Below are 22,497 nucleotides of genomic sequence, written 5' to 3'. Positions count from 1 at the left end.
ACCTGCCGCCTATAGCCCCCGACGCAGCTATGAGTCAATCTGACCTCTGACAACTGGAGGACAGGTGTGGCCTCACATGTGCTACCCACGCACGCACGCACGCACGCACGCACGCACGCACACACACACACACACACACACACACACAGTTATCTTACCAGGGTGAAGCTCTTGGGTGAGGCGGCCCACCTCTTGACGGTGGTGAGCGGCCACTCTTGCACCACATCTTTGGTCTTCTCGTCCACTCTCATCACAGACTCTTTGGTGATGCCCAGGAGGCGCGGCACCAGCTTGTTCTTGCTCTTCATCTTCTCCTGTGTAAGATAAAAAAACATGACGATGAACACATGTACCATGCTAACTTCTGTGAACTGTGCCGCGCCATTCTGTTTCCATTTTGTTTTTCCTCCAAAAGAGTGAACAACATACTACACAGTCAATCGTGAGTATTGTCTTCTTTTGGAGAGGAGAGATGTTGACACAGCTTTCCTATTGGATTTGATAAGATTGAGCATGTGTGTCTACGGATGAACTCACACACAGCTCTTGCCTTTGACGCATTTTGTTAGCATCGCTTGATTCTTGCCTGCGGACCAAAATAATTCATCTGTCAACCTGGATTGGAAACTCAAAATGGCTCCTAAGTGGAAACGTGACTGCAATGCTTTTCATATCGTCAGTGTCAATGCGCCCGGGTTTATCTTTGCAGCCTGTCAGAGAAAGGATTAAGCCCTGTCATAAAAATAGATAAGATGTATTCATACATCTGCTACCCGCACTATTGATTAAAACCTCCAATGACAGCCTTGATCTCGCTGAGGGACACTGGTGATTGTTTCATAAATAAATTATAAAACATTGAATAGTCTACATATTGAAGGGTGCACATGATGGAAAGTGGACTGTTTGCCTGTTCACAGTCAAAAGCTAAAAGCGCTACTCAGTTTTGGCTTTTGAAAACCGCCACGCAGACGAATCCTCGAAGAAGTTGGCAACTTTGTGGTTGGCAATGCGCTCTCTGCATACACCACATACACTCATCCACTATTTAATTCACAAGTATAATTAAGCAGTTTCATTGTGGTATACTGCCTCCAAGAGTTTAAAAAAATGAATCAATAAAATAAATTAAATACACATGATGCTTTAATGTCCTTCTGAAATAAGTAGTGACCCCCTAGCATGAAAGTCATTCTCACTTTGGCACGCTGCAGTTGAAGGGGCGGGCTGAGCAGTGACTTAGTTGTAAATCGTGATAAATGCGTATCACGACTCCTTTAATCTAATCCACATGTTTTTCAAATTCTTAATATTTTTTGCATATTTTAATTTATTTTTATTGGGTTTGCTGTTACACACAGGCAGAACAATTTCTTGGCAAAGGTCTGTTTTAGTCATGTAATGTGTCAATGTTATGACAATACAAGAAGGAAGAAGGACGTTTGGTTCCCAGATTAAATAAAATTAAAAAAATAAACATTTCCAATTCGGGTCTTTGGAAACCCTGCTTCAGATATGCAATTTTGGAAAAAGGGGAGGAATCGGTTTGAGACACAAACTGTATTTGTCATTACCAATTACTGAAGATTCTTTCAAAAGAAACCGAAAAAAAAAAAAGGTTTCAGGAGCCCCAGTACAGACGGTGAGCAGATGGACAGAACGTGACGTGGGGTCACAGAGGTCCACTTGTGTAAAAGTTATGGAGGGGAATGTCAGTTGCGTGGGGTCTCTTGGGGGTTATGAGGTTGGGGTTGCTGAAGGCCAGGCTATTTTTAAATGCTGCCGCTCTGTCGGATTACACTCAAGGCGGACCCCAAATGACAAAGGTCGAACGAATTCCACGTGAAAGCCGAGACGAGGCCGAGAGGCGAGCGTTTCAGATTTGTAAATTTCAAGATCAAAATAGAAGCAGTGCATATGTATCAATTATTTCCTGCCGATTATTTTGGATTTATCAATGTGGATTTCCTTTTTTACAAGGGGTATATTTTACAACTTCAATTTGATGGCATCATAACCTATGAAGACATTTACAGTAGATAGATGGGCCAGAAGAGTAAATTAATGTGAATTACCATTAAATAAAAGAACTCTAATTTGAGCTCATTAAAAAAAAATCTATACAAAATTCATTATTTCCCGTGTTGTCACTTAGGGCCACCACAGTTTTTCGGGAACGTCAATGCGGAAACTGAAATAAATCAGTCTATTTCGATATGGTATATTTATATCACTAAGTCACTTTGAAAAGTAAAACAATTACAATTGACTGAATTTTGGACATATTATGACATACAGGGACCTTTAAATGGGTAAGGGAGGAAGGAGCGAGGCAGCCAACCTTGTCAAGTTGCCTGTTGCAAATATGACGTTATGACTACTGCAAGTAATCAATTTACCCCGTGGATGAATAAAATAGCCAACTAATTGCTGCTATGTGTCCTATTACTGCTGTTACTACATTTTTGTTGTTGTCAAAGATGCTGAGAAAATAAACTAAAATTAGTGTCATTATATCATTATCGGATATTGTAGAATTGGCTAGCTTGAATAAATAAGTGTGCCTACGTTCAGGCTTAAAAAGTCTTAAATTTGACTTTGCTGAACTTGCTGATAACCTTCTTTCACCCACAGTTGAGGTCTGTTCTTTTGATAATGTTTTTCCATGACGTTTGTCCATATTACACCATAAAACGCGTTGTCAAGTGTGGTATGACATGTCATAAAATGTTAATATGGTCAAGGTAATCGGTAATTTCCGATCGCATTATAAGATCAAGAATGGGAGACCTTCTCTGAATAGAAGACATTGGTGGGTGAAAGAGGACGAGACATTTCGGGCTCAAAAATGAAATCCCTTTACAGTACAGTATGTTGGATTTTGCAGAAGTCCCTGAGTGTTCTTATGGTTTTGACTGGTTTTCACAGCATGCTCAAGGAAAATGGTCAGCAGGGATATTTGTTACAGGACATGAAAGGCAGTAAAAGTTGAAGTGGACCCCGGACACCAGCTGGATAATTTCCTTCAACTTCCTTTTTCATCCATTGAACCCTAAAAGCTCAGAGAAAAGATGTCACTCGGGAGATAAAAGTCTTCCACTTCATTCTTGCAATTTTTTGCTCTTTTCTCAATTAACTCAAACGCAATAAGAAGGTAGAACCGGAGGCTAGCTTTTCATCCTTGAAATGAAACCGTTGTGAGCTCACCTTCACCAAGAAGAACGACACTCCGTAAGTCCGCAGAGACCTTGCCAGTTTGACGTACTTCACTTTGGCTTCGATCTCTGTCATTTCGCCACAGTTTTTGTGTTCCTGAAAGTGACAATGCAGCTTTATTAAACTTTTGGAAGATTGGTTTTGTGTAGAAAACCTCATCAATAAATAACCACGTGGCCTCACCTGGAAAATTTTCTTCTCAGATCCTCTTTGCTTTATGTACTCTTTTGGAAGAAACTCCTTCAAGCTACAAAGATTTCAAAAGAACCCAGAAAATAAAAAAATGTGAAGAAGATGCTACATGTGGATAGACCATTTCTGTGAGGCAAAATGAAGATACATACTCTAAGAATCCAGGTTTGTGTTTGTGCTCAATATACGGTCCAAACTGGATCTGGGCCTGAATGCCGCCGAACTCGCCGGCCTTGTCGAAGGACACGGGGTGTGAACCATTCAAGATGTCATCTCGAGCCTAAAGGGGAAGTAAACTCCATTAACGTTAATCCTTGTGGTTAATATGTTACACCAAACTGACATCCATAAATGGAGGATTACTATTCCAAATAGAACGAGGGTGATAAAATGTCAGCGTCACCGTCTACTCTGAATCAGCATAGCTAACTGTGGGATGAAGTGGGGTACGCTCTGGACTGCTCGTCAGTCAATCATAGGGCACAAAGAGACAACAATTACGACTCAGATTTACACCTATTACAATATTTGAGCCTTCAATTAACATAACAGGCATGTTTTTGAAACATGGTAGGAAGTAGGCATACATGGAGTAAACTAGTACAGGAAGAACATGCAAACTATTTGGTTCACCTTGCATTAAAAAAAATTGAACTGCTACTTCTCACTAGTCTGGAGTCCCTCAAGGTTCTATTCCTAGAACATTTTTGTTCTTTCATTTTTTTTCTCTCTATCTGACCATCTGGCAGTCATTCTATCTGACCGGTAGCTGTCTCTTTGTCCGTCTGTCAAGCTATCCATCTGGCCGTCCATGCGTGCAACCGTCTGCAAACGTCAAAGCAAGTTTTATCAAGATTCAACCCAGGTTTTACAATTGGCTTCAATTTTACAATGGGAAATTTACCTTGGGAAATCCCACTAAAGATGTTAAGATGTACATATGTGAAATGTTTCAACATCTTAACCATCATTACAAGGGTAAAAAAAGAAGTTACTAAAGCAAAATTTGAACTAAAATCAAGAAAATATACTCTATGAAGAAACCAGACAGATGCATCGCGAGGAACAGCATTTGCAGAGTCACAATAGGACCAATTTCTGAATATTATGGTTATGGAATGTTGAAAACAGCTTTGTTCAGATTTCACTTTATCGTAAATTTGCCGACAGTTTACCTGTCACATGAAAAATCCCATTGAACATATTCAGACATGTATATTAAAGGCAAATCCCATCAGCTAAAGTTGGAATTTGTTGACCTTATATAGGCAAGTTAGGCTCACTTCAGAACTGTCTTTGGAGCCGTCGCCGTTTTTTTTTTTTCTTTTTATGTTCGACAGATGCCATATTTTGCCCATGATTTCTAATTGTAGAAACCAACTACCACCCCCCTTGCTGATTGATGGCCGTATGCAAAGAGTTTCTAAAACTTCACTGGATTTCCTCAAGATGATCTCACCCACTTCTTAAAAGTGACTCAACCCGCATGTAATCGCTTACAGTGATTCTGGAGAGACTTCTAAGCAGAACCAGACCCCGGCCCCACATTACTAGCTGTTCTCGACTTCTTACAAGATCCAGCTGACAAAATGTGAGGTACTCCATGACCTCACCCCCTGGCTTCAGGCTTCCTTGTCCTACATTCCACTTGCTCCTATCCTAATATCAGTCTGCCATCGTTGCCACCAAAATGAATAGACAATATGCGGAACCCGTCTTCCAGTTTGTTCATTGTTGGATTTTAATGTTTAAATTGGGAAAAAAAAACCCATTAATGCACTATACACATTTTTTTACAAAACCTTTATGACAGCCATGATCTCGGCACAATTCCAGAGTGAGTATTTTGTTCTGTCATCAACCTGGGATTGTTCAACTCTGGTTGTGTTTGGCTTTTCCTTTAAGGGTTTGACAGTCTTCCCTCCAAAATTTTACAACAAATAGTAGCATTGTCGGGGATGCTAAGAAGGGTCCACTAAGTACAAAAGAGATGAACAGATTTTGCCTTTTTTTCTTTTTTTATTGCACTGGAGCAAGACAATGTATGCCTATTTTAATGTGGCTGAATGGGGGTCCAACCTGCACGTAAAGAAGGTTGAGTTGGACCGGATCTCTGGAGTCGACGTTTTGGTCCGAGTAGAAGAACTTGCGTCGTAGCAGGAGTGTCTCGCTCTCCTCCACGCCTTGCTCCCTGAACGTCCTGCTGTGGTCCAGCCAATTCACTGGCAAAACAATTTACATTTTCACATAACATTCATATGTATGCATGCATGCACGCGCATTCGATTTTGGTAGGAATCTAAAGCTGGCCTTGCATGCACATGAAGCCTTTTAGTTGGATAGTGCCAATGTCCTTCTTGAAATGCAAACTTTTTAAACATGCATGTGCTTCAGGTTCATTGAAGGCTCTAAATCACAGGTGTCAAACCCAAGGCCCGGGGGCCGGATCCGGCCCGCCAGGTCATTTTATGTGGCCCGCAAAAGCAAATCATGTGTGTCAACTTGCTAAAATCTGTACCGAAATGTCAAATTGTCATGTGTAATAAATAACGTTGAGATTTTGCAATAATTTTGTTACCCTGTTTACACTCACTTGAACAAAAATTGAACAAACTATTATAATTGACTTGAGTGATCTCAAAACTAGTCATCTATTAATTGGTTGTGTATAAGTGATCATTTCGTGGTTTCGCTGTCATAACGGACCTCCAAGGGAAGACGTGACTCCAAATTGGCTCGCGACTAAAATGAGTTTGACACCCTGCTCTAAATTGTCATTGTGCAATTAGTAATTGCAATTCATTGTGGGTTAATGTAAAAAAAAAAATAAAAAAAAAATCTTCACGTCTGAAGACTACAGATTTTAGATAAACTGCAGAGAGACAAGAACGATCCGATTTATTTTCCTGGCCTGTATAATTCTGACAAAACATGTTGCTGTGAAAAACACGTAGAGGCTGTCCATTTTTGTCATTTAAAAAAATTTTACGTTAATGGGGTGTCCGCGTTTTGGCCATCCCATTAAAGTAAAAATGAAATAAATGACAAAAGTTAACATTTGAGTTTTTCCCAGGACGGCAACAATTTGGCATGCTACCTTTTAAAATAAGGATTCTCAAAATCTCCTCCAACAACAATTTGGAGGGAACTCACAGTCATCGTCAGTGTGCAATTTGGCTTTGAGCTTCTCCATCTTCCTCTCGTCGCGTAGCAGCGTTCTGTCCTTCTTCAGCGTTCCCATCCCATCCTCTTTCTTCTCCTCCGCCGTCTCCTGAATCAGCGAGTACTCCTCATAGTTGGTGATGCCTGCAGGTAAACCAAGGGGAAATAGTGATCACAATGGCTTCGATGTGGACTGCGGTTTATTTTTCTCTTAATATAATATGAGCTCCTCACTATTTTTATTGCTTTTGGGCAGTCATGCAAACGCCCCTTTGCTGACACTCATAGAAAATTACATTTAATATTTGTATCCCCAGGCAACGTGAGAGCGATGTGGTTAGCGCGCCCTGCCTGACAGTTCACATGTTCGAGGTTTGAATCTCAGCGCCGGCCAAGTCGTACCTATTCTACTGCATATAGTCACAAGAAGCTCCCCGACTGTTTTGGAGTCATCCACCATGATGGTTTTTATCGCCCCATCCAACATTTTGATTTTCTGGGGCCTCTGCTTCTTCTTGTATTCAAGAATGTCCTGCAAGAAGAGAGAACACAAAGGTAGGAGAGGGAGGAAGAGAGAGATAGAGAGGAGTGAAATGAATGAGCGATGAAGCACAAAGCGAGAACGAATGTGCCCGCGGAGGAAAATGATCATACGGGTCCAGGTTCTCGCAGGGCTGAGACGAGCGAATAGAAGACACAAAAAGCAAATTTAGCGGCTGCCTATCACAGCCCGCTACCTCCTTTCGGTTCAATTACAATGAGGGGAGATTCGGTGCAGAAGGATTGGTCACAGTCATGCATTCTACTTTTGGTGCATTTAGAGGAGAAAACACGATCAGCTCAGTGGATGGCAAGTATCAAAAAAATGAAATAAAAACACAGAGCAGATGTCTCGTCCAAAAGCGATCTTCAAATAGGGGTGATCTTACCCTACTGATTTTGAATGGAGTCTGACACAAGAAAGGTATAGCCTGAGCAAAAGCCTACCGAAGATTTGTTGTTTTAGCAGTGCCATAGTGATCACACACACACACACACACACACACACACACACACACACACACACACACACACACACACACACCAGAATCCAAGAAAAGTTAATTTATTTCAGTCCTGCAGGTCAATTCTAAAAGTCAAATTCATTACACACTTTCATTAAACATCAGAAAATACTTTTCAGAAGGCATATTTCAACCTAATTTCCACATAAAAAAATCATATTGTTAGCTGCAAGCCACGTTTATTTATTTGTTTATTCGTTTAATCATGAAATATTTCAGTTTGTGTTGTGAACCGAAATGAGTTTGACTTTTTGAATTGAACTACGGAAATAATTTATGCTTTCCTCAATGCAGTAGTCTCTTATATTGAGCTGCACCGCGAAGTAGAATGTCACTGTGAATATGGATGATGGTACACTGTCATTTACTGCACTTTTATTTTGTACTTCAATGATTAAATAAATAAATAAATAACAACACATCCAAACGGCGCTATTTACCCCATTGCGCAGCATGTAGTAGTCCAGAGTCCTGCCAGACTCCAGCCAGATGCCTTTTCTGGGGTCTTCATCAGATAGGAACAGACCATAATCCGAAGCTAGAACACAAATGTGAGGATGTTAATGCTGTCATCAAAAAAATGTGAGGAAACCATGTGGACAAATACAGTGACACGCACCATGTAAGCAATCAAGAATGGGTTAGCAAGGCCTCTGAGTTCCGCCAGAATCGCAATTCTTCATTTTCCCAAGACATTTTGGACAATTATATACTTTGCAGGAGCAATTTGTGGAAGGCCCTTTTCTGTTCACACTTCACAGTGCGCAAAGTCCCCTAAAGGCATGCTAGGATGAGTTTGGTGATTAACAACCACCACTGACACATTTAAAATCACCTACACCAGATATGGTGACCCGCCTCTCCCTTTGAGCTCACACATGTTATAAATGGAAAGACAAATAACTAATCATCACCTCGTCACTCTTCATTTTCACTCTGGAGATGCGAAATGGTACGGTGTCCCGATACTTTTGTCTCATGCCAAGTGATATGACAGCTTCCAGCATTCTCACCCTGCCCGGTCTGCGCCTCCGGAACTCTCTCGCGTATGATTCTGCAGGCGTCGTAGACCGCCGTGGATGGCTCGAACTGCATGGTCTTCACCACGTTGCAGTGGCGGACGCAAATTTTCAGTGACAGAACCACCATGTTGGCCGGCGGGGCTGCAGCTACACCTCCTGCATTGAAGAACAGTAATGTCAAAACTACTGATATTTCTTTCCCCATTGAATATTTAATAATAACACCATAACTGTGAAAGCAGTACTAATTTGTGCGGTGTGAAGCCGTTGTTACACTTCTAATAGTAGGGGGGGGGGGGGAACAGCCCACCAAAACGGATACTTTTCCAAGCAGCTGCCCCGATATTGATGCTTTAACACAGGGGTGTCAAACTCATTTTTGTCGCGGGCCACATTATAGTTACTGGTTCCCTTGGAGGGCCGTTATGACTGCGAAACCATATAAGGAAGTCAAGAATAATGGTATATTCAACTGTAGTTTAAGTTACTGTCATGGGGGTTTTGGTAACAATAAAACAATAGCTCTCTTATATATTACATACAAGAATTTGAAATTGTGGGACACATTTTCGCAAGCATCATAGAAGTCAACATGTTTGATTTGCTTTCGCAGGCCACATCAAACGATGTGGCGAGCCATATCTGGCCCCCGGGCCTTGAGTTTGACACCTGTGCTTTAACAAAACAAATCCCCCATTTTAATAAAATCACGATAGCTTTTCATTATAATCACAAATTACGTTGAAAAGAGTTTTAGAAAATAAATGTTCCTTCTTAACTGTCACTTCATTATTGAACCAAGTACATTGCAGAAGTATGTGGTAAAATTGTGTTTTAAACAACTCAAAATTGAGATTTGGCCTTGTTGAAGTATACCTTGGAGGTTGGGATATTATTATGGTAGACTATTTCTACCTCACTTGCACATCAAGAGCAAATGTCATCTTCTTCTTACAGACACAACTAGCATGACGCTAACACATCCACGAGCAAAAAGCATCTCTTGCCATCTATCTTGTCATATAATAGATCCCATTTTCGAGCACTCTAACAGAGTATTTCCTGTCTGGACACCATTGAGGAGCCACAGGACTCCTCTGTGTCTGAGGTTGAAAGTAAAAGGTCAGTATGGGCGAGCCACAGAGGAAAAGAGACAGGCAGGCCTCTCTTCTGGCCCGTCTGGCTGCTGACCCTGACTCACACGTGGAGAATTTGCTTCCTATGTGATATGTGTTCGCACCCGGGGGAGAAGGTGTCGTTCCGCCGCCCAATCTTGGCACCACACTGTGGGGAGGCGCTCAGAATACGACGGGGTACTTGAACATGGGATTCCATCGGCTTCAAAAGTGGAATTACCGATCGCTGAATATTTGTAATGTGCAAGTTTGTCACAGTGAAAACGAAAAAAAAAAAAAACCCGGTAAACCACAGCTTTACAAATCGATATTTACATTATATGTACACATAAATGACAGACAGGCCTTTGCATACGTATCTGTGAATGGAACGACTTGTTCACGTCTGAATGTGAATGGAAAAAACGATTTTTACACTGTGCTTGAATGTCTCAACAGATGTTTTCTCCTTCGATGACTTGTTCACATGACATGTGAAATGAACACAGTTTTACGCTGTGTTTTGTGAGACCGTTTTTAAACTTTGTGCATGTGAATCATTTACATGATGCGCTTGTGAATGAACAGTCAGGCGTTTGTGTAGATGTGCTTATCATTGGACAGACATTTACTGGACACCGTGCACGTACAGTGGATAAAAAAAAAAGTCTTCAAACTACTGATCGAATGCCAGATTTTTGTGATATTTAAAAAAAAAAAAGGACACCAATAATTAAAAATATGTGACAGCTAACCTCTTTAAGGGGTGAACTAATTATAAATAACGAATATTATGGTGGTGGCCTGGTGGGTCAGCGGTCAGCGGTGAGCGTGTCGACCTCACAGTGAAGAGGTGGTGGGTTCGATCCCAGCTTCGGCCTTCCTGTGTGGAGTTTGCATGATCTCCCTGTGCCTGCGTGGGTTTTCTCCGGGTACTCCGGTTTCCTCCTACATTCCAAAAACATGCATGGCAAGCTGATTGAACACTCGAAATTGTCCCGAAGTGTGAGTGTGAGCTCTGTGTGCCATGCGATTGGCTGGCAACCGGTTCAGGGTGTCCCCCGCCTACTGCCCGAAGACAGCTGGCATAGGCTCCAGCACCCCCGGCGACCCTTGTGAGGATAAAGCGGTTCAGAAAAAGGATGGATGGATAATATTATAGTGTGTGTGCATGCACACACTTGTAACAGTGGCAGGTGTGTGCTGATTCATATTTAACATGAATTTGAATGTGACTGGTTAATTCTGAACACAGCCCCGTTTACAGTTATAAGAAGGTGTTCACACTTATGAAACATTATCTCGTTGTTTAAATGGATCCTCAGCCCCAAAAAGGGATGGGGGGTGGGGGAGTTATACAAGTTGTAGGTCACAATAATGGCGCAAAACGTTTTTAAATGGTTTACCTCGGCGTGATTTGTTGCTATTACAAAAATCCGCCATTTGAACAGAGGTGTGTTGACTTTCACTGTACGCGAAGCGGCAGACCAATTGGTAAACGGATAGTGTGTGTTGGGTGTGTGCGTGTGCCCGTGCAACAGGACAGCCAGATGATTATGAGTCGATGCGGATGGAACAACACTGGATGCGAAACTTTTCTTTTGTTTGAGTTTTTTACAAGTTTATTTTTGTGACAAATGTCCAGGAAAGAGCACAACCCGGCCCTCATACTGTACATCTTAAGGGTACGTGCCAGGAGAGGACAATTAATAACTCTGTGATGATTAATAACCGACAGTCAGCTTCTTCCCACACTATCACCCGCCAGCACAAAGCCTCGCTCGTCTTCCAAATGCACCGGGTGACACCTACACTGTTTTATCTACTGCAGCTTCACATTAAAAAGCGCATTCTTACATTTTTTTCTTACCCCGCTGTTTGCATTTTGAGGCAAGCTCAAAGCCATGGAAAATTATTTTATCGCAGCAGAGAGACTTACTACATTTTAATGCTACAGTACGTAACTACTGACTTAACACTAAACTATAATTCGCAGAAGCTAAGTTGACTACGATTATTCTCTATAGTAATATAACAAAACAAAAACATTTGACCCCATTGACCAAATTCCCTCTAACAGGCAGAGTGCCAACATGAGTCCTGACATGTAAACAGAGGCAGAAAGCCGGAGCAAGCCGCCATTGTTCAATAGATCAATGATGCAGCGCACATCCAGACCTTATTACTCTAACATGGCCTCTAATCCAATAATAGCACAGCCCACAAGTCAGCAGGCCATTCTACACCGGTCCCGAGCCAGAACGCATCAACTTGATATTTGGCAATGGGCATGTCGCTAACCTAGTTTGTGCAAATGAACTGGGCCAGAGCACTGTGGAAATTAGTCCATCTGCCTTCTCTGGTTGGCCAATAATTTTGTTTCCGTGAAACAACTTTGTGTTTCCAGAGAGCAGATGTGCAGCATGTTGTCGCTGGCTTCAGGTAACGCCCACTTGGCCAGGAGCGAGAGAGAGAAAGATAAGAACTTGCCGTTTAATCATTTTCAGCAGGACGCGCAACCGCAATTAAAGTTTAAAAGGAGACAAGAAAATTACAGCAAATGGTTTCATGGTGATGAGCTTGAAGTTCCGGAAACAAAGCAAAGAACAAAGGAAATGATTCACTTCGCAGCTATTGTGATTATTGTGGACCTTTTGAACACCACATGACTATATAAGCTAGTGGAAGACATTATCTTCATTTTCACAGTTAAGCATTCACAAATGCGTGGATTTTTTTTTGGGGGGGGGGGGATTACCTACTGCTGTTCTCTGAAAACTCATCCATTTGCTGGTTTGTGCTCAGATCAAAGCAATGAAAGTATTGCTTTGGCACCATTTGGTGGCATTTTGGTGCCAAGGAAGGATGTTGAAGTGAGTTGAGGAGTATCACTTAGAGCAGGGGTTGTCAACCCAAAATGTTGATTGAGCCATATTGGACCAAAAAAATAAAAAACAAATATGTCTGGATCCGCAAAAAATTAAAAGCCTTACAATGAAGATGAAATCCTGCAGAGCAGGCGTGTCCAACCTTTTTTGACCGTAGATCTACTTTTCGATCAACCAATCTCCCGCGATCGACCCGTTATGCACACGCGCGCATACGCACACACTTACACATGCATGCCATAATAAGCAACAGCCATAAGGGCCCCTAAGATGATCCAGGCATGGGAAGCACTTTTGCAGCGTGTTAACTATCGTAGCTGATGTGTATCGTTTAAAAATGCTTCTCTCAGCCCTCCACATTCCCATTCTTTGCCAGTACCCTCTGTGAATTGTACATGAAATGCTGTTTTTTTTTTTTTTTTCCACAACAGCCACCTGCCTGGCATCCCGTCCTGCTAATAGCAACGTGTGCTGCAGGCTATGACGCAAATCCTCGTTGACAGAAATGTTGAAATGTAATATTTATTCGACACATTTTTACAGCATTGGAAAACATTATGAATGTTTGTGTCATGTTTGTCCTGCAGAATATTAAAACAAAAAACATATTTCCCTCCCCCATCTTCTTCCATTTTCAAACATTTTTGAAAAATCCACTAGGGCGGCGCTAAAGAGCCACATGCGACTCTGGAGCCACAGGTTGCCGACCCCCGACTTCAAGATAATAGTGTACAAAATGTAAATATCAGTCTGCCCATTCGGATAGACAAAGAACATCCATTCATACATTTGTATTCAAATCAAATGAGCTCAAAAAGATATGTGTCACATCGACCGCATTTCTGTGCAAACTACTTGATGAGAAGGAGCCAGATGTATTCCAGAGTCAGTGTTTGTGCAAACACAAGATAAGCAGGAGACTTCTGCTACAGTCCTCGTCCCACACACAGTTCAGGTTCATGAGGCGGGAGTAGGCTGCAATTTTAAAGAGCCCATTTTCAATTTGTTTTATTATTGTAACTTTTTTTTTTTTTTTACAGCCAAGCATTGGCATCCTGCTCCTGTTCAGTATTTATGACGTGACTTCAATTCACATTTCATCTCCACTCTGCAAATGTAGCCATTACACTGGACACGTCTTTCAAGTCAGAATACGACACATTCGCCAGTAATGGTTCGCTCCATGGTGCTTTTTTTTTTTTTTTGTTGCCTTTGTGTGCACACGAAGGAGGAAGAGTGATGCAGGTGATGGGTGTGAGGTTTCATGCAGCAGGCAAACAGTTGTTAACCACTCCGTCTGAACTAACACAGCTTCAACATTCACCACCATCCACCCATCTCTTTCTATATTTTCCCCCATCATTTCACTGGGAGGGACAGGAAATCGAATCAGTGAAGCCTCTCGAGCACAAGAGGAAATCAGCTTGAGATTTAAATGCAAACTGCAGTCCATCTTTTTGGCACATTTGTTAATAGCAGGCCAAATTTTAAAACCAAAAGTATCATGCATAATGTAAACATCTGCCAATTCACACGCACCTCAAAATCGGCCATTTACAGACACACTATGTAAAGATGTGTCACTTGACATACAGTACATAGACATGAGGCTCTATTTTTGTAGATAGGCGCTCATGCTCGCGGCAAACCTGACAATTTGGTGACCAAAAGTAGACTAGACCCTGCGACCAGATAAAAGCAGGTCTAAGTTGTGGCGCAGGTGCTGTAACATGATGAAAGAGGTTTGGTGTAACATGATTTTTGGTGGATCACACACAGATGCACGATCGGCGGTGGAACATACATAAAAATCTATTTGCCCAATCACATAAAACATGTTTGACCCTTCAGACACAAAATATCAAAATCGGTCTGCCCATTCACATACATTCTTAATCGTTAACTTTGACAACTTCACAAAATTCTACCAAACAATTGTGGCGTAAACACTTCAACTTTTTGTGTTTGATGAAACAATGATAAATAGAGATTTGGACTGCACTTCTTAAGCACTGAACAGGAAATCAACCAATTAATCAATATTTAAATAAATAAATAAAATATCCATACATGTCAAAATAAAACCTACCGTCCAACCATTTTTTTCCTCACAAGGGTAACCTTGGTGTTTGTAAATTACATTCTACTACATTTTGAATCTGATTATTTGCTCAACCCTAGGACACATCCAATGGGAGCCTCTGTCCATTCAAACGCAACATCAAATGTGTTTCCAAATTCACATACACAATGTCAAAAATGGGATGGGAAAGTGTGTATGTCCCCTCTACAGTGGAAACGACAGTCATGAAATGTGTTCATACAGTCATTCGGATCAGTGTTGGTTAACAAAGTAAATCAGATGTTAATACTTGTTTTATAGGAGTGCGTGCATATGGCAACCTTCACGTCACATATGTAGGTCAGTACAAGAATGAGTAACAAAACAAACACAAATAATTGTTCTCATTTGTTGACATAAGGGAGTGACTTGCAAACGTGCATGTGGAGAAAGACAAACACATCATGTCAAGTGCAGCGTTGATGTAACGTCACACTATTGTGCTCCGCTTTGCTCACAAGGGTAGCCAATGGAAAAGGACGCTTAAACAGACACCATCTTGGAAAGTGACAAGATTGGACGGTGGAAAACAGAGTGGAAGGAGGAAGACCTGAGGGAATGTGAAGTCAAGCCTTCACTTTTATGGAGCTCTGTTAGCGGTGGTTGTTTTAAAGTGCTCTATAAAGACAGTTGAGTTGAGTTAAATGCCAGTAGAGGACATGTAACTGTGAACAAGCTTTTCAGGTCACGCAAAAAATTTACAATAGAAATCAATAATGTGTCATGCCCCCCCCCCCCCAAAAAAAACGACATAAGCTGCAAGATTTGTCAACTTTTATTGTAATGCTGACATTGTGTCTCTCTGGGGTCTGTTAGGTTTAATTAACAATGAGCTCAGATGCAGATCTAGCCTGATCCGTTTACTTGCTGCTGTCTGCTTTAACGAGAGCTCTTTGAATTCTATTTGTAAAGTGATATATCGCAATTACATTGCTTATTGCAATCTTAGCAATGAGAATAATGGTGTTACAATAATAATAACAAGGAATGCTTTTCGACATGGACATGTTTGGAGAAAAAAACAGTCACAGAGCAATGTGTGCCAACTTGTGATTTTGGAAAAAAAAGCAGATGTGTGGAGTTAAAAAAAAAAAAAAAAAAGTTACAGACAAGGCTGCCATGCGGGCCTATGCTTGTCATCCACAAGACGTCGACAGTACCCGAAAGAGCAGGTGATTCACTAAACGGGAGTCTGCCGGTCACGTCACAGCTAAGGATAGTCTCAAAAGTCAGACAGTTACCCGATCTAGCGACTCATCCGCCGTCGCGGTGTCCTTGCAGCACTGGTAATTGCTCCCAGTGAGCAAGACTTTCTGCTTCAGTGTCAGCTTGTCAGTGAGGATCTGGAGAAATCTCTCCATTCGTAGAAAGCAATTTTTTACTCAAGGAATTATTATCCTCAATCAAAAATACACATGCCGCCCCCCCCCAAAAAACCTAAGCCTTCTTCTAGCCAATAAAGACATTGAGTGAACTCATGCATCATAACGGACAGCCATTTGACTTTTTATCTCACGCACCCCTGGGGAGAGTTGCTTTGGACGCCTGCTGAGCTGAAGTGTTATGAGATTCAATGGCGAGTTTTGGAGACACATTATGTGGTGCTTATTTTCCCCTATTGCCCAAATTGAGCAACAGGAGGGCTGTTTTTCCCCCCCCAATACAGTTCCACTGTAATGTGCATCTACAAGAAACGAGCCGTTGTTAAACAATTCAATCGAGGGATATCAAACCCTAATTAGGTCCTTGTCAGACCTTTACGAGCAGGACAAAAAATTAAAAGGCGCTGGGGGGGAAGGGTTGTCAGCATTTTTTTAAACATGGCACGTCACATCAAAAGGATTGTACATTTACAGCAACCACTCCTGAGTGCTTAAGGCTCAGATCTGATGAGGGGCGTCCACGCAGTGAAACCGACGGGGGACAAACGTGTGTTAGGTCAGCTCATTAAAAAGACTGCAAAGTGAAGATGCGCCGCTGGAACGCCAACCCCATCTGCGCTGGAGAACCAGATGCGGCCGCTTAATTGGCCTGTGAAAAGCACCTTGCCGAGTCAGCTTATGCAGGCATGCCAGGGGGGGTGACGATAGTCAAACACTCTCAGACTTAATTTTAGAGGTAAAATGAGTCGAGACTATTGAAGGGGACCTAGACAGACTTAAAGATGAGTTCATTTTCTTGCAAGAAACAACAACAACAACCATGTAACAGCAGCTGCATACCTTACTTGTCGGAGCTTCTTTTTTTTTTTTTTTTTATCCCTGCGCAAGGTCACGACCCATTATCTTCACGAAACATGAACTATGCTCTCTGACTACCAGTGCTCTCTCTTAACGCAGGAAAAGGCTTTTGTCTGACTTCATCATCCTCTGATTTAATCAAACAGGACCAATGCCCTCGACCCCAAGTCAACGGTCAAATCAGTCATTAGTCAGTATTTAAGCAAGTCACATTATTTAGGATTAGTACAGACACTCATCTATGCTTGTATTTATTTTCCATCACGTCATCACCAAATAAAAACCGAAATAATACACATGATGCAGGGTGATACCTCCATTGAGAATCTCCAGACCAGGACAGTAGAGTTAGAGCATGTAAACGCCACAAGGGTGGGCCGGAGATGAGATTCAAAGCCAGAACTTCACAACTGTGAGGCAGACGCGCGAACCACCTGGCAGACTCACCGTTAACATTTTTCAAAGAATTAGAGACCCACGTAGGCACCCTGTAACCTGATAACATATGCTGTCCACTGTAGTAACCGCTGTCCCTGAAAGGGTTAACCAAAGTTGGACATGGGTGATTTCTGCCTGACAGTGACGATATATTTTTCAATTAATGCAACATTGGGAACTAATTGATCAACACATACAAATAGAAAGCAAATAAATTTAGACTGTTCACATGAAGACCATCTGCTGTCAATACACCACCACGTTTAGCAATAAATAAAAAATAAATGTTTTAATTCACAGCAATTAGCTTCATGTTACCAGGGCAACACTCAGACAACGGCTAAAAACGCTCTTTTTAATTCTGCGAGAAAACGTGCTTCGTCACTCTTGTGTTAATTGCATCCCATCTGCGGCGATGACACGTGCTAACATGCAAAACTTACCTATTCGCTGAAATGGAAAAGGCCCGCCTTCCTTCCTCGTGCGCGTGCGCTGATCTTCACAGCTGAAACGACACACGGTGGACTTTGAGATATCGACCCGCATACGACTAGCCGTTAAACGTGCAATTGGAATGCAAACGCTTCAGTGAAGTGACATTTCATGACAATTAACAGCGGCGTAATTGAGTGAAGCCGTGTTACCGCTCACTACAGAAACAGGTCGATGCAAATACAGTAGTAAGTTCTCCATGAGCAAAAGCTTACACCCCCCCCCCCACCAAAAAAAAAAAAACTGTCCCATCGTGCTTCAATGGTGTGATATTGGACTAAAGGGCATGGTGAAAATAAATGCGGGCGGCATTGACAGTGTTCTGTCGTCACCTCCTCGTGCGCTGCATTGGCAGTTAATGGATTGGCATTCTATTCTCTGTGCAAAAAAACCCCAAAAAACATTAAAATTAAAATTCAATAAGGGATGGCTATCTAGACACAAGTATTTGGACGCCTGGCTATTCCGTCAAAACCTGTTATCAGTCAATACAAAAAAAGAACATCATTTTGGTTGATATTAAGAAGCATGCAGCTTCAAATTCGGTGATTAAAAGAAATACCAGAAAAACAGCAAAATATTTTAGCGTTGTTAAATGACATTTTTTTGAAAAATGTAAATGTATCTGTGCTGTCTTTTTTTTTTTATGTTAATGGGGTGTCCGAAATGCAGACACCCTTTTAATGATTATGACATCACATACTGTATACTTTTTTTTAACAATTATGACATGCGGTTAAATTTTAAGAATAAATAAATAAATCGTCCTCTACTTTACAAAAGTACACTTTCATTCATCTTACCCTTTAATTTGTTATTATTGTTATCAATTATATTGATTGTGATTGTCTTTTCATTATACTAGCATAGAAACATAAACAAAAACAGATAAAAATTGTGCATAATACCTTAAACACCAGATTTCCTCACCCGCTAATGATGAACACACATTCTTTCAAGTGACTTGATTTTTCTTTTTGGCTTCGTTTTTTTTCTTCTAAAATTAGTCTCCAAATTGCCATTTTGCTACAAATCCGATTGCGACAAAAGAAAGTTCAGTTAAATGGCTACACTGGTGTTAATGTACCGGAACTAAAAATGGGTTCATATTTTTACAGCCAACTTTTTCAAGTGGCGGATTTTTAGGGGTTTAAGCGTGTGGAGCAGCAGCATGAAGACAAGGATAATTGGAATATCCAATTCTGTGCAGACCCCCGAGGAAGCAGCTGCGGGCAGACGGTTAATGACATTGGGCTGTAGGTGACAAACAGCTCTGTACATGCTGCAGACTAATGGAGGACAAGAGAGAGATGCTCTCAAGGTGACCCAAAGGAAAAATGAAAACGGGCTGGTATAATCAATGATGCAAAGCGGCACACTGTGGTACTCGTTTGTTTTACAAAACGTGCAGGGGGATTCATTTTCTTTCCATGATGCATGGTCTCTCATCTGACGAGGCTTCCAAATCACATTGCAGACGTTCAGATAAGAGCAGCTGCATGCAATGACACCGTGCTGCTAACCACTAAGCCCGCCTCCTCTCGACTGGGCTCGGGGTTAACGTACGCCATCATCCCAAGTGTCACTTACACACAGGAAGCAGGCTCACGTTTCCTACAGCCACTGACTCACTTTTGAGTTTGAATGGTGATGGTGTTCCCCGGAATGTGTGTGAAACTGCCACACGATGTTGAACGAATGAGGGAAAAAAATAATGTGTTTCAGTGTACATTAGCGGTGTGACATTTCTTTGTATATGATGCAGGATTGCAAAGGGGAGGAAAATGTCTGGACAATTTCCGTGGGAACTTAAACTGGGGAATTTTTGGAAATATTTCGATTTGTACAATAATGAATATAGATATTTTGTTTTGTCCTCAGCGTGAAGCAGACGTCCATGCAAAATAGATAGCTCCTTGCGTACATGCGAGGGGATTAATGTACCTTTTTTTTCCACTTCATTTGAGTAGCGGCATGTCAGAATGCTTATTCAGGCTGAATTCATTAAAAAAAAAAAAGGAGCTTGCATGTTCTCCCCATGCCTGTGTGGGTTTTCTCCGGGTACTCCGGTTTCCTCCCACGTTCCAAAAACGTGCATTGCAGGTTAATGGAACATTATAATATGATAAAACTAATGAAATGTCAAAATATTAAGAGAAAGAATTTTCTCTTACTAAAGTTGTAACATTAGCACAAAAGAGTTTTTAAAACGTGTCACACTGCAAGAAAAAAGTCGGAATATGATTCTTAGAAAATTCCGTTCCAATATTATGAGGGAAAAAAAAGTTTGGAGAATGAAGCCGCAAGAATACGAGAAGTTGAGAATTTTAAGTTATTATGTTCCAGGAAAACCAACAAGCAATTTTATGAAAATAAAGTTGGAATTTAACATGAATATAACATAATGGGGCGGCCCGGAGGTCTGGTGGTTAGCGCGTTGATCTCACAGTGCAGAGGTACCGGGTTCAATTCCAGCTCCGACCTCCCTGTGTGGAGTTTGCATGTTCTCCCCGGGCCTGCGTCGGTTTTGTCCGGGTACTCCGGTTTCCACCCACATTCCAAAAACATGCATGACAGGCTGACTGAACACTCTAAATTGTTCCTAGGTGTGAGTGTGAGCGCGGATGGTTGATCATCTCTGTGTGCCCTGCGATTGCCTGGCAACCGGTTCAGGGTGTCCCCCGCCTGCTTCCCGAAGACAGCTGGCATAGGCTCCTGCACCTCCGCAACCCTTGTGAGGATAAAGCGGATCGGAAAATGAATTAATGAATGAATAAAACAATATGTAAGTAAAATCTGACGATTACAAGAAATGTGGCATCCTTTTTACACATATACATTTGTCATATTATGAAAGTAAAGATACAAAATCGAACTGTCTCAAGAGCCTAGTCTGAATCTAATGAGTTATGCGAGATGCACTCGTTAATGTCTTCTTAACAAGCTTTGAAGATGGTCTCCTGAGGATCAAAGCTACATTAAAGTAAAAAGGAATCCCTGCAATATGCAGACCACATTGTGATGGAGAAACACTAATCCCGCTCCCTTTTGCCTTTAGGAAAATCAATGTGAACATTCCACACAAAAAGAGAGAGACAAAGAGAGCGAGAGAGAGAGAGACAGCAAAAGCTTATCTTGAGCAACTTCACAGACATTTTGGATTCCTGAAAGAGTTTGCTTCCCAAGGCAAAACGCTGAGTTGAGGAATCAAGTGGCGGCGGCAGATCAAAGTGAACAACCAGCCGAAGGTTGATCACAATGAAATGAAATGACGGGGAACACTGGTGATAAGTGGGGAGCAGGGGTTCGTGCAAGAAAGTCAAATATGTCGCTTGGGAATTCATTGTGTAGACAATCTCTGCGAGAGCTCAGACAACATGGTGCCCCCTTTTGCAAAAATAAATTGGAAAATGTCCACCCGCTATGTGTGTGAAGGGGAGTATGTCTGGGTCAAGGTGGGGTTCAGCATCTTGGCACCGTCACGTTTATTTGAAAACATGACCGCAATTCATCACTGACAGGCTCGGAGACCAGCTTTCAGGGAACTTAACATAACAAAATGACTTTTTAATGTTTTGTATTTAACCTACCACCCCCCAAAAAAAGAAAAAAAAATGTAAAAATCCTAAGATCCAAAATCTTTAAACCCCTTTTCACAAGTTCTGATAAAAACCATATGGCAAAGTTCACCACCTACACTAGCACCAAATACACAACTACTGTCGAGCAAAATCCTCCACGTGTCAACCTTTTCCATTCATCTGGACCTCCGTCCAACAGAGCCTCATCTTCTTTGCAAATCTGATTTGTTAGGTCGCTATTTTGCCCTTTTTCCGAGAGTTGAGGACATCTGGAGTGCAGCTGTTGCTATGCATCAAATGCTACACACACACATACACACACACACATACACAGTTGCAACATAATGGACTCAGCAACAGAGGTTAATGGGTCAGGAGTCTTGTGTCCAGGCACACCATTTAATCTGTGCGAGCTACAGACGAGCTGTGGTAATCAAACACCAACACAAGTAGAATGCTTTCACTAAAATAGGCAGAGATGCCAACACACACACACACACACACACACACACACACACAGTGGAGTACCACTCATGTCGCTTCTATACAAGGCAACCAACCATTCGACACTCTCTTGGGACAGCAGAGATTTTCACTGATTAGTGCTGCCCTTGCAGAGGAAGTGTGTGTGTGTGTGTGTGTGTGTGTGTGTGTGTGTGTGTGTGTGTGTGTGTGTGTGTGTGTGTACTAATTCACTTACAGCCTCTCAATTCCTGTTCAGTCCAATTCCACGAATGGAATTAAACACGTACAGAAAATCCAATTGAGAACTTGCTTGCATTGGCATTTGATGAAATGTATTGATCTTTCAATCACGACAACATTTTTAAATGTTAAATATTGACACTCTTATCGGTACCGTGATAGTCGTCCTCCCTAGCAACCAACATAAACATGTGTGTGTATAAGAATGTCTGTTAATTTTGAATATTATTTTGGTGCTTCATTTTCATAATACAAAAATC

The 22,497-nt window shown here is 41.6% G+C and overlaps 1 protein-coding gene across 2 annotated transcripts in view; it reads right to left on the bottom strand.

Moving 5' to 3' along the window:
- tln2a (talin 2a) overlaps window positions 1-22,497 on the bottom strand; it is a 90,417-nt gene that overhangs the window by 52,640 nt on the left and 15,280 nt on the right. For both annotated transcript variants that reach the window (XM_019891240.1, XM_019891248.1), the window contains exons 2-11: window positions 17,903-17,964; window positions 8,648-8,812; window positions 8,075-8,172; window positions 6,973-7,102; window positions 6,562-6,714; window positions 5,488-5,630; window positions 3,561-3,688; window positions 3,400-3,463; window positions 3,208-3,312; window positions 159-314 (exon numbers count right to left, since the gene is read on the bottom strand). In XM_019891240.1, coding sequence (XP_019746799.1) covers window positions 159-314; window positions 3,208-3,312; window positions 3,400-3,463; window positions 3,561-3,688; window positions 5,488-5,630; window positions 6,562-6,714; window positions 6,973-7,102; window positions 8,075-8,172; window positions 8,648-8,783 — 1,113 coding nt within the window. In that variant the 5' untranslated portion in view covers window positions 8,784-8,812; window positions 17,903-17,964. The remainder of the gene's footprint in view (window positions 1-158; window positions 315-3,207; window positions 3,313-3,399; window positions 3,464-3,560; window positions 3,689-5,487; window positions 5,631-6,561; window positions 6,715-6,972; window positions 7,103-8,074; window positions 8,173-8,647; window positions 8,813-17,902; window positions 17,965-22,497) is intronic.

The sequence above is a fragment of the Hippocampus comes genome, unplaced genomic scaffold (genome assembly GCF_001891065.2).
Source record: "Hippocampus comes isolate QL1 unplaced genomic scaffold, H_comes_QL1_v1.1 scaffold275, whole genome shotgun sequence".
NCBI classification, from domain to species: domain Eukaryota; kingdom Metazoa; phylum Chordata; class Actinopteri; order Syngnathiformes; family Syngnathidae; genus Hippocampus; species Hippocampus comes.
Note: the sequence above shows the minus strand (reverse complement) of the source record. Positions and strands in the feature narration are given on the sequence as shown.